Source organism: Podarcis raffonei, chromosome 5 (assembly GCF_027172205.1).
Source record: "Podarcis raffonei isolate rPodRaf1 chromosome 5, rPodRaf1.pri, whole genome shotgun sequence".
In the NCBI taxonomy this organism is placed as follows: domain Eukaryota; kingdom Metazoa; phylum Chordata; class Lepidosauria; order Squamata; family Lacertidae; genus Podarcis; species Podarcis raffonei.
Window position 1 is genome coordinate 50,892,929 of NC_070606.1, and position 13,717 is coordinate 50,906,645.

The 13,717-nt window shown below is 42.1% G+C and overlaps 1 protein-coding gene across 1 annotated transcript in view; it reads left to right on the forward strand.

Annotated features, from left to right (window-relative positions):
• GFRA1 (GDNF family receptor alpha 1) overlaps positions 1–13,717 on the forward strand; it is a 190,883-nt gene that overhangs the window by 153,634 nt on the left and 23,532 nt on the right. The window contains exons 6-7 of the mRNA XM_053389100.1: positions 2,862–2,996; positions 6,221–6,399. Coding sequence (XP_053245075.1) covers positions 2,862–2,996; positions 6,221–6,399 — 314 coding nt within the window. The remainder of the gene's footprint in view (positions 1–2,861; positions 2,997–6,220; positions 6,400–13,717) is intronic.

Consider the following 13,717-nt stretch of genomic DNA (forward strand, 5'->3'; position numbering starts at 1 on the left):
ACACAGTCAAGAGGATGGAAACTGACTAGTGTAACAAGAGTTCATGCCTTGCTTGCTGCTGTTACTTTGAAAAACTCACAGGCTTCCAAAACCAGCCTTTCATTTTCTTTGGGATACCAAGAGCTCTTGTCAGCCTAGTATTAATCTAGACTCCAAGGGCATATATGTGCATTCTGTGGTTGTATGACTACCTGTCCAGGATTCCTTTCTCAACTCTTTTGCCATGTTTTTTCCTACCCATATTGAGAGCTAATTATATCCAATATGTGGAGGTTGTCCACATTATGAGTATAACCTTTCAAAACCACATGCTATGTTCCCTAGCCCAGCTGCATGGAGATTCTGCATGCTGGCAGCATCTACCTCCACAAATTAGCACTGCTTATATGGATACTCTCCATGTAAATGTGCTAGTGTGCATAGCAAGTGGCTTTCAGATGTTCTGGTCAAGATACAGTATGTAGGGTCCTGCCAGTTATCTCCATGTGGGAGCCATAATATTAAAGTCAAGTTTGAGAATATAGATTGCAGATGTATAGTGAGCCTGAGAAGTGGTTTTTAAGTGATAGAAAACATGTACCTCTCACTTTTTAGATGATAAGGTGATTGCCACAGAATGGTGACTTTTTAAGGGAATGTAAAAGTAACTTGAGGTATCTATCAAATAGGAGTCCACTGCAAAAATGCCTTATGACATGGAAATGATGGATATCAATCATTCCAGCACACATCTGCCACATTAAAGTGGTCGTGGAAATTAATATGATACTCTCTGATGCACAGGGAACAAATGCTATGTCCTAATTGGATGTGTTAATGGTGACCAGATAGATCAGTCATAATATATTACTTTTTTCTGTTGAAGAAAAATAGTGGTTTGGTTTTGGTTTTGCATTAATACAAATTGTAAACACTTAGTGGTATGTGATTGAAAACGCCAGAGGGACAGAATGCTGCATGGAGTGCTCCTGTTCAGGGAGCCAGCCAACCATGCTATCTTACAGAATACACCATTTCATTCCCCCTCATCTATAGATAACAGATAGGTAGGTAGGTAGAGATATGAACAAACCTTGGGGTTTCTGTAAGCATGCCAATTCCTCCCTGTTGCTCCTCAGTAGTTCCATTTTGGCTATATAGCCATCATCACTGTGTTATCTGAGATTAGCATTAGTACACATGACCAGAGAGCATCTTCAAATAGGTTCACGTTGTCTACCACTTCTGAAAATCATGTAATTATCCATGCGAGAGAGACCAAAAGAAAATGGGGGAGGGGGCGGGGACTCAAGTCCAAGATGTTGGCTAGAAGAACAAGTCAAAGGCAGGAGAAATAATCTATGTGCTTGATTTCACATCTGTCCTCAGGTTCATATTCCATATTTATGTTATTTTTTCCAATGTCTTTCTAATAGGGAGCACTAAATAAACATATACTTGCCTTTCCTATCCCTGGTGATACTAGCCATGCCTTGACAGCATTTCCATAATTGCATTTTATCATTTCAGACCCTAAATGGTTTGATGCATTTATTTCCTGTTCTGTTCTGGCCATCTTCGGTGCCATTCAGAAAGTACCCAGAGCTCTTAACCTGTTTTCGCGTAGTTAGTTTCCCATTGCTACACTGAGGAGGATCTTTCTTGATTGCCCCCTGCACTCTGCACCCCCCAAAGCACATCATCATCATTATCATCATATACACTCTACCACTCCACTTTAAATACTCAACCTTACAGTTATTAAACATGTATGGTGGAGTATCTGTGGCAACACTCCCATAGATTTTAATGAGACAAAATTACACCAACAATGTTTAACCCTATTACGTGCAAACAACTTTAATTTGAATTGTGTCTGATATTGATGGATTTATTATTGCAGACATAAATTCAGAGACAAATACTATAAAGGAGACCAGAATACAAATACAATCCATTTGTAAGCAACCACAGAAACCCATTTAAAAAACCCCCACAAGGATCCCTGGAACAGCAAAATCAGACCCTAATATTTAATGAGAAGCAAATAATGAAAAACAAATTTTAACTTTGAATAGTGCTGGAGATCTACCATGTTTCATTCCTGTTGTGTTCTAATAAAACAGGTGTGAGGAACCTCTGGCCTGTGGCCTTATTAGGCCCAGCACGGGTCACAGTTTTGCCCTCAAGGCCGTTTCCCCCAAGTCACACCCACCAGCCCCACACCTGACAGATACAAATCAGAGCTTGCTGATGATTATTTTCTGAAAATGTTAATACCTTCTCTGTATATTACCTTGTACAAATTACCCCCAGTTCTAAATCAATAAATAGATTTCTTGTACTGGATCAGCTGTGGGCATATTTACGGATTTCAGGCATGTAAAAATAGTCATAGTCCTCAACATGCATTTGGTGCTTTCTATAGCATTGTCATTCCTACTTCAGACTATCCAAACACAATGGTTGTTCCTCGGTATCACAAAATAAGTGTAGTTGCAATGTTATTCAAAATAAGTGGTGATCATTTTAATTTAAATTGTTGTCTTTAAAATGTTAATCTAACCTTTGGTTAATATTTGAGGAACCACCTGTTTGCAGGCTCAGGACAACATCATTACATCAGTGACAGTTTATGTGTTCTGCCCTCATACTCTTCCTCAGAATTCATCAGGCCATATTTACCTACTCCCACCCCCCAAAAAATATTCTCATCTCATATGTACTCCAAGCTTACTTGTGTATTTTAACATTTCAATCCTGTTCTCCTTCCCTCATTTACAAGATGATAGTCATTTCTTGATTGGGTTTCTGGGAGGATGGTGGGTTATTGAAAAATAAATAATCACATGTTTTGTTTTGTTGTTTCTTTTTGTTAATAGGCACAGTTATGACTCCAAATTATTTAAATTACAACAGTCTCAGCGTCGCTCCATGGTGTGATTGCAGCAATAGCGGGAATGACCTAGAAGAATGTCTGAAATTTCTGAATTTCTTCCAGGATAACACTTGTCTTAGTGAGTACCATATTTATATTCTATAAAATATCTTCAGTGATGTGTTTATAGAATAATATATGCAGCAACCTACAATGTAGGGGCTCGTTTACATAATCAAGAATTAACCGGGGGGGGGGGGAGTCCTGTATAAATGAGCACAAATTCTGGGGTGTTTCTTCCACAACATGACCTCACTATCTATGCTAAGTGATTCATCAATTGCTGTATTTCTCGATGGATGCTCTCAACTCCACCCATCAGCATGAACTAGCCTGGTACAGCTTAGATCTTTGTTTATGCTACCTCTGTACAGAAGGCTGCATTCTGGCCATGCAAAATCCAGAGGCTTTTACAACCATACTCACATGTACATTTCTCCATCCTCCATCCAGGCAAGCAAGAGGCATTATCACAGCTTGAGGACACATTCCAGACAGGCAAAAACATAGAGCAGGGCTAGTGAGGGGTGTGGCCTAGGGAGGAGGCATGGTCTGGTGAAAGGCCAGATAGAGAGGCCTGGGAGGCCATATAGGGTGCCTGTGCCTGAGTTTTCCCATCTCAGGTTTAGGGAGCAAGTAACTTAAAACCATGGTTTTGATCCTGGCTGTTTCCCTAAACTGTAGTTAAGACTAACCCTAGTACCATGTTTGCACATAATGGCAAACTACAGAGAGCTGAAAACAGAAGGGAAAGCGTCCGATCTCCTTGCAGTCACGCTAGAGGAGGAATTGGGAGGGGAGAGTGCTGAGCCTGAGGCTCGTACCTGTAGTGCTAAACCATAATTTAGTGTTCCATCTGAACCTAGCCATTATCTCCACATAGGAAAAATGTCGTATGGGAACTGGGAAATGGCCTTGTGTTGTGCAGCTTTAGATCTTGGTTAAATGTGAAGTGCTTAACTAGGCTGTCAGACCTGTTTTCCAAATTAGAAACGTGCTTCAGGAACAGTCCACATAAATTGAGTTTAAACTCAAGTTTCTTAAAAAGAAGTAACAATGTAGACGTCTGGATGCCTAGCTAGTTAAGCATCAACAGGTCACACTCAGCACTTATGTATAAACATACTTAATTGTTTGAATAATTTGCCAATTTGGAAATTGGAAGCATTGCTGCACCAATACATGCTCTGTTTTAAAAGAAACACCCCAGTTCCATTGTCCTCTCTCTTGCTGTCGGAATAAAAATGTTAATGAAGATAAAGCAATGACATTAGAGGACACTGTGAGGAAAAATTATACTCACCCTGGCAGAGAGACCTTTTCTTCATGAAGAAATTAAAGGTGTCCCTGTTTTAATAGCATTTCACAGAAGGGGGATAAATGTTCCATTATCCTTTTTTTTTTGTTAATGGGCTGACTTTTGTAAACCTTTATTTTAAATAAAAAAAATACTAACGATGCACAGTGTATTATTAAGTGTCAGGCTGTTAATCTGCATGTGTTTTAAATATCTGTATAACAGACTGTCACATTCTGTTGGGGCAGTAGCCCTTGCCTCTAATCTTTCACCCTTCTTGGCTACCACAGTGGCTCAAAGGATAGGGCTGTGTGTCATTGTTTTATCGCAATCATTAAAGGTTTCTCAGCCGGCTTAAATGCAAATTACTGGTGCAGGAAAATCATGTGGTACAATCTTCCCATGAATATAGCACTTCAAAATGTAGGTGAGGGGACATCATGATTGAATGAAGAAAATACCCTCCCTGTCAAAAGCTACTGCCAAGAATGATTGTAGGTTAACGCTCTCATTGACATGCACGCTAGCTTTCTATGTGCACATATACATGCTACTTTTCTGTGTGCAGATAGTCTCATTTTATTCAGGGGTTCATTAAAACCTGCATTTCCCCCTGTCTTTATTCAGAAGAGTTTCAGCCCCAAGAGGACTGTACCACTGGATCTTCTAAATGTGCACTAAACGGTTTGCACATAATAGTCTTTAGCTCCATGAATGTGGGTGATGGTGTTTTTAACAATGATATGTTGGTTTATTTCATTCAGGGTAACTATCTGTCAGTTCTCTGGGATCATTTTTTAGTTTTCTATAATGTGCTGCAAGGCATGAAAATCCATACAGATTTTCCTCACTTCTCGTCACATCAGCCTGCGCATTTCTGAAGTCTATAAATCATTTCCCACATTTATTAGAAGTTTTTTTTTAAAGTTAGAATTAAATGCATCTTTCTAAGATAAGAAGTAAAAGTGAAATAATTTATAGTAAGTTGTGGATGCTATTGAAGGAATGTATTAATAACTTCTTGCTCACGTCCCCAGTGAAATGATTTATTTCTTATACAATGTGTTTGAAATAAGAAATCCCTAAATCCATGCTGAGTCCCCAAAGACCTGATTAAAAGCTGTTTTTCTATTCATTTGTATGTTTGTTTGTTTGTTTGTTTGTTTTTTTAAAAAACCCAGCCAATTTACTCTTACCATAAACAGAGTATTTAATCCCATGAAAACCTACAATAAGCCTTTCAGCTTTTCCATTTTCAACTTCTAGTGTGAGTGTGCTTCTCCCACCTATTTATGTATATTTTGTTTGAAGACTAAAAAGGGGGAAAGAAAAGAAAAATCTTTAAAATACCTCGTATTTTTTGTTGTATAAAAAAGCCATTATTATAAATAAACCAGTCAGTTCCTTGCTATTACCATTTGGCTTATCAAACATATTACATATCCAGGAATGGTGAGCTCAATTATTTATAGACTACCTAAATGTGGGTTCTCTAGATTTTCCTTAGGCCTCATCTACCCTGTATATTTAAAGCAGCATCTTACCACTTTAAGCAGTCATGGCTTCCACCACAGAATTCTGGGAGCTGTATTTTGTTAAGAGTGCTGAGCCTTATATTTCCCTCACAGAACTACAATTCCTATAGTGGTTTAACAACCAGTGTTTCCTGGGAACTCTGAGGATTGTAGGATAAATTGGGTTTTCAACTGCCTACAGATGTACAAATATTTTGTGTAAATTCCACACTCGGTGCCTTTGTGCCCTAAGCAATCCCACTGCTGATGTGGCTCTGTGCTGGCATGTTAAAAAGGCAGCCTGTAAGTCTGAGTTTAAACCATTCTATTATTAGTAAAAGCATTGCATTCCTTTGTCAGATGAAAATAAATCAGTGACCCACAAACTTAACGTTGTAGGGGTGTTTCCCTTCAGGAAGTTGTTGGGGTAGTGTTGTCCATTTTAAACTATTTCTTCATAAACAGAATTGGCTCTGTGATTTTTTTCTGCAGAAAATGCAATTCAGGCCTTTGGCAATGGTACAGACGTGAATGTGTGGCAGCCCTTACTACCTGTCCAGACAACCACAGCTTTAACTACAACATCTTACAGATCTAAGATAATGGGACCCGAGAACACCAACAATGAAATACCCACCAACAATGACTTACCAGCATGTGCCAATCTTAAGGTAAGGAACTCCTCAGGCAAAGAAGTCTTTGGGTGAAGTGCAAAGAAGGAATAAAGAATGGTGTGTCAAAGGAAGGATACTTTGATGCACATGCAGAGTAATCCGACAGTCTTATCCGTCCCCTGCTACCTCCAAAATACTGTTGGTGTGATATCGGCACATATTGTATTAAACCAGTCACTCATAATTTCAAAAACCCTTGAATCAATCATAGGCTGAACTGATATAAAAACAGAGGATCAGAATGTGGTACTCTTCCTTGAACTGCAACAGGTTTGGATGGTTTTTTTATTTTATCAGTGTTCCCTGCCTGTATAAAAACCAGGTATGGGAAGAAAGTAGGTTGTCTTAATGGGTCATTGGTAAATGGCTGGTGACTTCTGGTTGACCAGATTCTTGCTAAGAGAGGTGGGCCTTGACCTGGTCCAACTAGACGTTTTGTGTTTTTAAGCAAGTGTGTATGTGCAAGATTACTTGAAACAGATTAATTATTGGGGAGGGCCATAGCTCAAGTGGAAGTGCCACAGTTCAGTGGATGGGCATCTTCTTGACATACGGAAGGTCCATGGTTCAATCAACAGGTAGAGCTGGGAATGTTCCCTGCCTGAAACCTTGGAGAGCTGCTGCCAGTCAGTGTGGATACTATAGCTAGATGGACCGAGGGTTTAACTGGGTATATGGCAGCTTCTTCAGTGAACCATGACAAGTCTAGTAAAAAATAATAATAGGGAGAGTAGATTGTGCAGTACTGAAGTCAGGCCGCCCCTGAATAAAATGTTTAAAATTCTGTGGGCCTAACTACACACTATATGCAAATATTTAACATAAAAACCATTCCAGACTCATTACAAACCGAGCACAAGCACTGAAGTTCTGCCTACTCTCATAATCTCACCAGCACAGTTGAAATACTCCACCGCCACAGCTGCCCCTTCTTTCTAAACATGTGAAATTCTCTTAAACTCCTGTACTGACTTCCTGCTACTCCGGGATACAGCATCAGCTTTTTGTGCTTTAGCCTCCTAAGTCCGCCTTGGCCTGGCCTCTCTTATCTCTCTGCTCTTATATCTCTCTGCATCCCTGTCCATGACCTTCAGCTCCTCCGCCACCTCTGGTGAAAGGTCTCCTGCTCTCTCAAACAACTCTGCCTTTTCTCTGTATCATTGGAACTGCACTCAATAACACCTGCGTGATGTTACATATCTTACCTTGCAGCTGCCTCTTTAAAACTTACTTGTGCCATATTTTAGATTGTAAGCTCCTTGGGGGCAAAGACCTATCCTCTTGCACCCTACATACCATCTGTACTATAATGTACAAATATATACCGTATTTTTCCATGTATAAGACGCCCGAATGTATAAGACGACCCCTATTTTTTTAACCCAAAATTAAGAAAATGAAACCCTAAAATAGAAGTGAAAATCTGGGTGATTGGCGGCGGCAAATTGTTGATCTTTTTGGGGGCAATCACCCTCAAAGTTTCCAGCATGCAGTGCACTGTGGTGCAAAAGCAAAGGCAGCAACTGGGGCACCACATGCTCCCCTCGGTGGCAGCTGCTGCTGTGGAGAAGCAGGCTCCCAAGCAGGATGCCAAGGAAGAGCTGGGGGAAGGCCGCAGCTGCTCTGCATCGGGCCATGCAGTTGAGCAAACTGAGCTGAGGAAGGTGGTGAGCAGGCCGGGGGCAGGGTGGGAGTTTGAGAGGGGAAGACAAAAGAAGGGCAAGGAGAGGTAGCTGAGGCAGCTCTCAGCAGCGGCGGTGGCAGCTGCTCTCGATCTGGTGGTTGAGCCAGCGGGGGCTTCAGGAGGTGAGCCAGTCACCAGCATACAGCCCGGGGGCGGGGGGGGGAAAGGGGCGATGGCAGCAGGAGGGACCGCTTCAGCCCAGCCAAGCCAAAATATTGGACATATGCTTAAATATTTTAAAAATTTCCCCAGTTGTCCATGTTCCGTGTACAAGACGACCCCCAATTTTTTACTATTTTTTTAAAGAAAAAAACCTTGTCTTATACACTGAAAAATACAGTAAATAAAGATTTCCTCTGCCATGGATATATCTGGTCAGGCTGCCCTTGGAAGCACCAGTGTCATCAAGTCTACCCTAGACCACAAACGATGACAATGTAAAAGATGGTTAATTTTTATTACTATGAGAATTCATCCTGAATATGGAATGTTTGTGAGGAGGAGACTTCTGTACGTGAAATGGGCCTGCTGCCATGTTTTTTTAAAAAAAGCCTTACATTTTTAAGGGGAGAGCAGCAACAAGATTTCTGTAATGAGCAAGTGTCAGCCTGTTGACCGCATTATGTCAGATAATGCTGGAAATTCAGGGGATAAGTGTAAATCTTCTCTAGTAATAAGCATTTAGCCAATTTTCTAAATGTTTTAAATATAATTTATTATAAAATGGCAATCTCCGTTCTGCATTCATGGTGCATCTTTTCCTGCAAAGAGACAAACCCTTTCAGAATGGTAGCAACATCAGGAGGAGCAGCAGCTTGCCTGCTCTGGCAGAGCCACAACAATAGCCTCCCAGCAGCAGCATCGCTAGGAAGTTGTAGGAGGAGCAACTTTGGGGCTGTGCAGATGCACTGGCAGTCAATCTGCAGACCCACAGATGTGTCTGCGCAATCCCAATGTCACCACCTTGCCCTCCCCCTTTGGGGAAGGGCCAAAGCTCACTGGCGGAGCATCTTTGCATTCAGAATGTCCTGGGTTCAATCCCTGCCATATTCAGGTAGGGATGGAAATGTCCCCTGTATGAAAACCTGGAGAGCTGAGCTGGATGAACCAATTGTCTGGCCCAGTATAAGGCTGTGTGCCCCTTTCTCCCTCATAGTATATGGTAGGTACACTCTTTCCAGAGCCACTCTTGGTCAGGAATAAGCCATGAAAACAAAGGATTTTCCTGAGGAACTGGAAAACTTTGTTCCTCTTACAGGCCATTTTTGCAGGGTACCAAAGTCCCCTTTAAACAGCACCCTAGCTGTTCCAAAGCTACTTACTTGTGAGCATCTAGAGAACAAAAGCTGAAAAATAAATTATCAGTGATGTGGGTAGGGGCCTAAGGTTGCTCCTTTCCACAGAACCATCCTTTCCCTTTATAGCTGGATCATTTAAACATTACCCCAGCTTATCAGGAGATGCCATGCAGGTAGGGTATTGTTTAAAAAGGCCTCAAAGTTAGAAGGCTAAATTAAAAGAATACTGGTACACCATGAAACAAGGGGAAACAGGGAAATAACCGTGAGAGGCCACAACAATAGCCTCCCAGCAGCAGCATCACTAGGAAGTTGTGGGAGGAGCAACTTTGGGGCTGTGCAGATGCACTGGCAGTCAATCTGCAGACCCACAGATGTGTCTGCGCAATCCCAATGTCACCACCTTGCCCTTCTGCCTGCCCTCAGAGGCCAAGACAGTATAGACATGGGGAGCCTGTGACCTGCACTCCAACTCGCCTCAGCCCCAGACAGAATGGTTAGGAATGATGGGAGTCCACAGGTTATTCACCTGTGCTCTAGGGGCTTTTAAGTGATTGTAATCCCTTACCTCTCCTCCCTATTTCCGGCCCACACACTATCAGCATTGAAGCCCACACAGACAGTGACAGGGACCAGTTACAGGCAACTCTTTTCAGCTACTCTGTTCTCCCTTGATCTTAGCAAGTACAGCACCGCCAGTGGATACAAATCACGCTGCTTTTTCTTGCAGCCTTTAGAAGATTTGTCCCCGTGTTCTCTCTTCAACAAAACACCTACATCCCTTGCTGCGTTTCCTATTTATGTTCACCCACTAACCAATTACAAATCTATGAAGCTTCCATGCCTGCTGTGGCCTGAACCTCTGAGTGCCGCATTGAAGCTTTTAAGCCCAACTTCTGACTAAATCCTGCATGCCGCTTGCTAATAACAATACTAATAAACACTCAGCTTTAATATAGCTGCTTATGATCTCCAAACACTAGGCATGGTGCTGAACACCTGCAATTTTCACTGAGGCTCATGAAGGGAACCCAGAGCTAAGTGCTTCCCTGCGTGCTGTGAATGGTGCTTAAGCCCTTGTCTTGAAGACTAATCCTTCCCCTGCACTCCCCTTTTAGAGCCTGTTCTTCTAAGGAAGTAAAAGATGATCCACACTTATTTGCACTCTGCACTGAACAGCCGTGCCAGGTCCTCAAGCCTGAGAGCACATAGGTATTGTGCATACATTCGTTAATTGCAATATACAATTAATGCATTGTATGTTTCCCAGTAGCGTTCTGCAGTATCATAGAACTGCAGTTAGAATACTCTCAGGCAAAGGTTTTATCCGTTCAGATTTGTACCGTGTGTGCTGTGGTAGAGAAAAGGAGTCTATAGGAAGGATTCAGCTGCTGCGTCTCACACGGATTGTGACTGCAAAAACCCATGAATGCAACCTCAGCGGAACTTTTCCCTGCATTTCTCCTGCATGTTGTGGCTGCCAGAACACTTTCCAGGCAGACAAGGCCACTGAGCCTGAGGGCTCATCTAGACTTCCGTTTGTCCTAGTGCATTCCCTCAGGAAAACTCGTTCTTTAGCGCTGGATTGGAGCAAACGTCAATTGGGTTTTCTGCAGATGGATGTTTGCTCCGATTCGGTGCTAAAGAGAAGCTTTTCCTGGGGAAAGATGTGGAGCAAACAGAAAACATCCCGAATCCATTCCTACAAAGCATGAGACAAGCAGAAAACTGCTTAGTCCCAGGACCGTGGGTGCCTGGGGCTGTGCACGCTGTGGGTGCTCGTGCGCCTGATGTCAGCATGCCCCACGACATGCTGACATCACACACGCATGTCAACATGCATGCTGACATCACACTCGCACACCCCCACAGCATGCATGGCCCCAGCACACAAAAATGTGGGTGCCTGGCCCCTTCATGGGGAATGTTGTGTTTACACCCTCAAATCTATGGATGCAAGTCTGCTGGTTCCCTCAACCTTGGCGGCAGCAAGGTCTTATAATGGGAACTCTTGCAAGAGGCTTCCCTTTGATCCTGCAGCAGCATCTTAGGCATATGGATCAATGTGAAATGGATAGCAGAATCCATGAGAACTACATTTCCCATGGATTGTTGCAGCTTGGACAGTGCCAATGCAGCACTGAGGCGCTAATAAAGGCCCTACTGGAAGGTCTCTCTGTTGCTGACAGAGCCACAGCCTAAATAAGTTTATAAAGCTTCCAGTTCAATTCAACATTTCATTATTTCAAATTGCAAAGAGATTTTAAAAACATTACGAGAAGAGTAGAGTATTCCACTATGTAACAGAATACTACTATTAAATGAAATCTCATTTGGAAATGACATTAGTGAAGCAACAATTGATTTCAAGGCCTAACATTTCTAACAAGCATCTGAATAATGACTTCAAAGATACTGAATGTGCCATGTAAGCCCTATGAAGACCATGAGTTGTATCCAGAGAGTTAGTTGAATTGAGTTCCCATTGAAATCAGTGGTATTTAAGTTAAGTAATGACTACCTTGTCCCATTGATTTCAGTGGAACCTAAGTGCAGCTAACTTAACCTGGATCCAGCCCACAACACTTAACAATGGTTTCTTAAGTATTACGTCCAAACACCTTGGTTTGGCTACAAAGCAAAGTTTGATTCCATGGTTTGAAGCAAATTTTCAAGTTTTGGTTAGTTAAGTATTCAATCTGCCCTGATAAAACCATAATGGGTGCAAGGTGATAAGCATTCCTTGCTGATGTCTCCTAGGTTAAACCATGGTTTTACTGTAGACTTGCTTGGGAGAGGGGGGTGGTTCTTAACCAGGGTTAAGTAACAAACCTGTTAATCACTAACCAAAGTTAAATATCCTGTCTGCACAAGGCCACATTATGTTTAACTATCTGTAGCTTTTCCACATAGAAGAGCAGGGATCATGGAAATTAGTGAAATCTTTTATTGCTCTGGGGCATTTTTAAGACCACTTACAATAAGCCTGAAAAAGAATGCATCAACAGTGGCTTAGCCTGTATCATTCTTGCTGATAATATGATGTGCAATTAATTCTGACATGGCAGTTTGGCAGGCTACCTAATGCTCTGTACTTTACTACCTCAGGAGGTTAGTACTTGGCAATTTCTATGACATTTTATACAAATCAATCAAATACTTACCATCATTTTATTATAGAAGAATAATATATCTTCCAAGCACTTTTCTAAGGAATGATTTGTATGTGAAATGCATGCACACCAGAACATCTGCACAGACATTGGATGGGTGCTGTGTTGCCTGGTCTTGTAATCCACTACAGTCATACCTCAGGTTGAATGCGCTTCAGGTTAAGCTTCAGGAACACGTTACTTCCGGGTTTCGGCGCTTGCGCATGCGCTCAAAATGACGTCACGTGCATGCACAGAAGCGGCAAAAAGTGATGTGTGCGCGCGCAGACATGCCGTCGCTAGTTACGTTTGCTTCTGGATGCGAACGGGGCTCCGGAACAGATCCTGTTCGTATCCAGAGGTACCACTGTACTCTGCTCTAGAGCATTTTAGAAAGGAGCTTAAATGCACACTACTCTGGCACTGCTGTTCTGAAACAATTCTGACTGGCAGCAGGACATCAGAGAAGAGAATAGTGTCATTGTCTTGGTGAGAGATAAGCAGGGTGTATTCAGAGATTTTGCCAGGGAGTCACAAAGAATGGTCAATATTTTCTACTATCCTGCAATCTCACTTTCAGATACGAATGGAAGTATTACCAGTACCACCCCACCCCGGTTTATTGTGGCACTATTTCTGGGAGTAAAAAATGGGTCTCATGATATATTGTAAATATGCATTTTTTATATTTCTGTTATATGCAGATATTTGGCAAAAAGTTCTGTATGAATTTACTCTCTGTAAGCAGGTTACATTCTACAGTTTTCTGGATCCTAGCAGTGGTCTGTCTCTTGGTGAATGGGGCAAGTATCAAATGCAGGGGGAAAGAGTGTATATATATATAGACACAGAGCGACAACAGAGGTTTCCATTCCCTGCTAAATAACACAGTTAAGTTTTTTTGCCTGAGTCCATATGCCTAAACTATCTTGCTTAACAGTTTCCACTTCAGCTGGAGCTGTCTGCTCCCCCTTTTCTGATTTTGGTTCCTCCTTCCCCCTCTTTTCCCCAGTAGGCTTCCAAGGGGCAGAAAGCTCATATATAATGAGTAACACTTATTGCACACTCTCAGGTACCTCCATTTTCTCCTTCTGTACAGCAGGCTCCCAGGAAGTGGGGGAACCAAACTGAAGCAGCTTTGCCAGCCAGCCCTTCTCCTCCTACACCTTTCTTCCCATGAC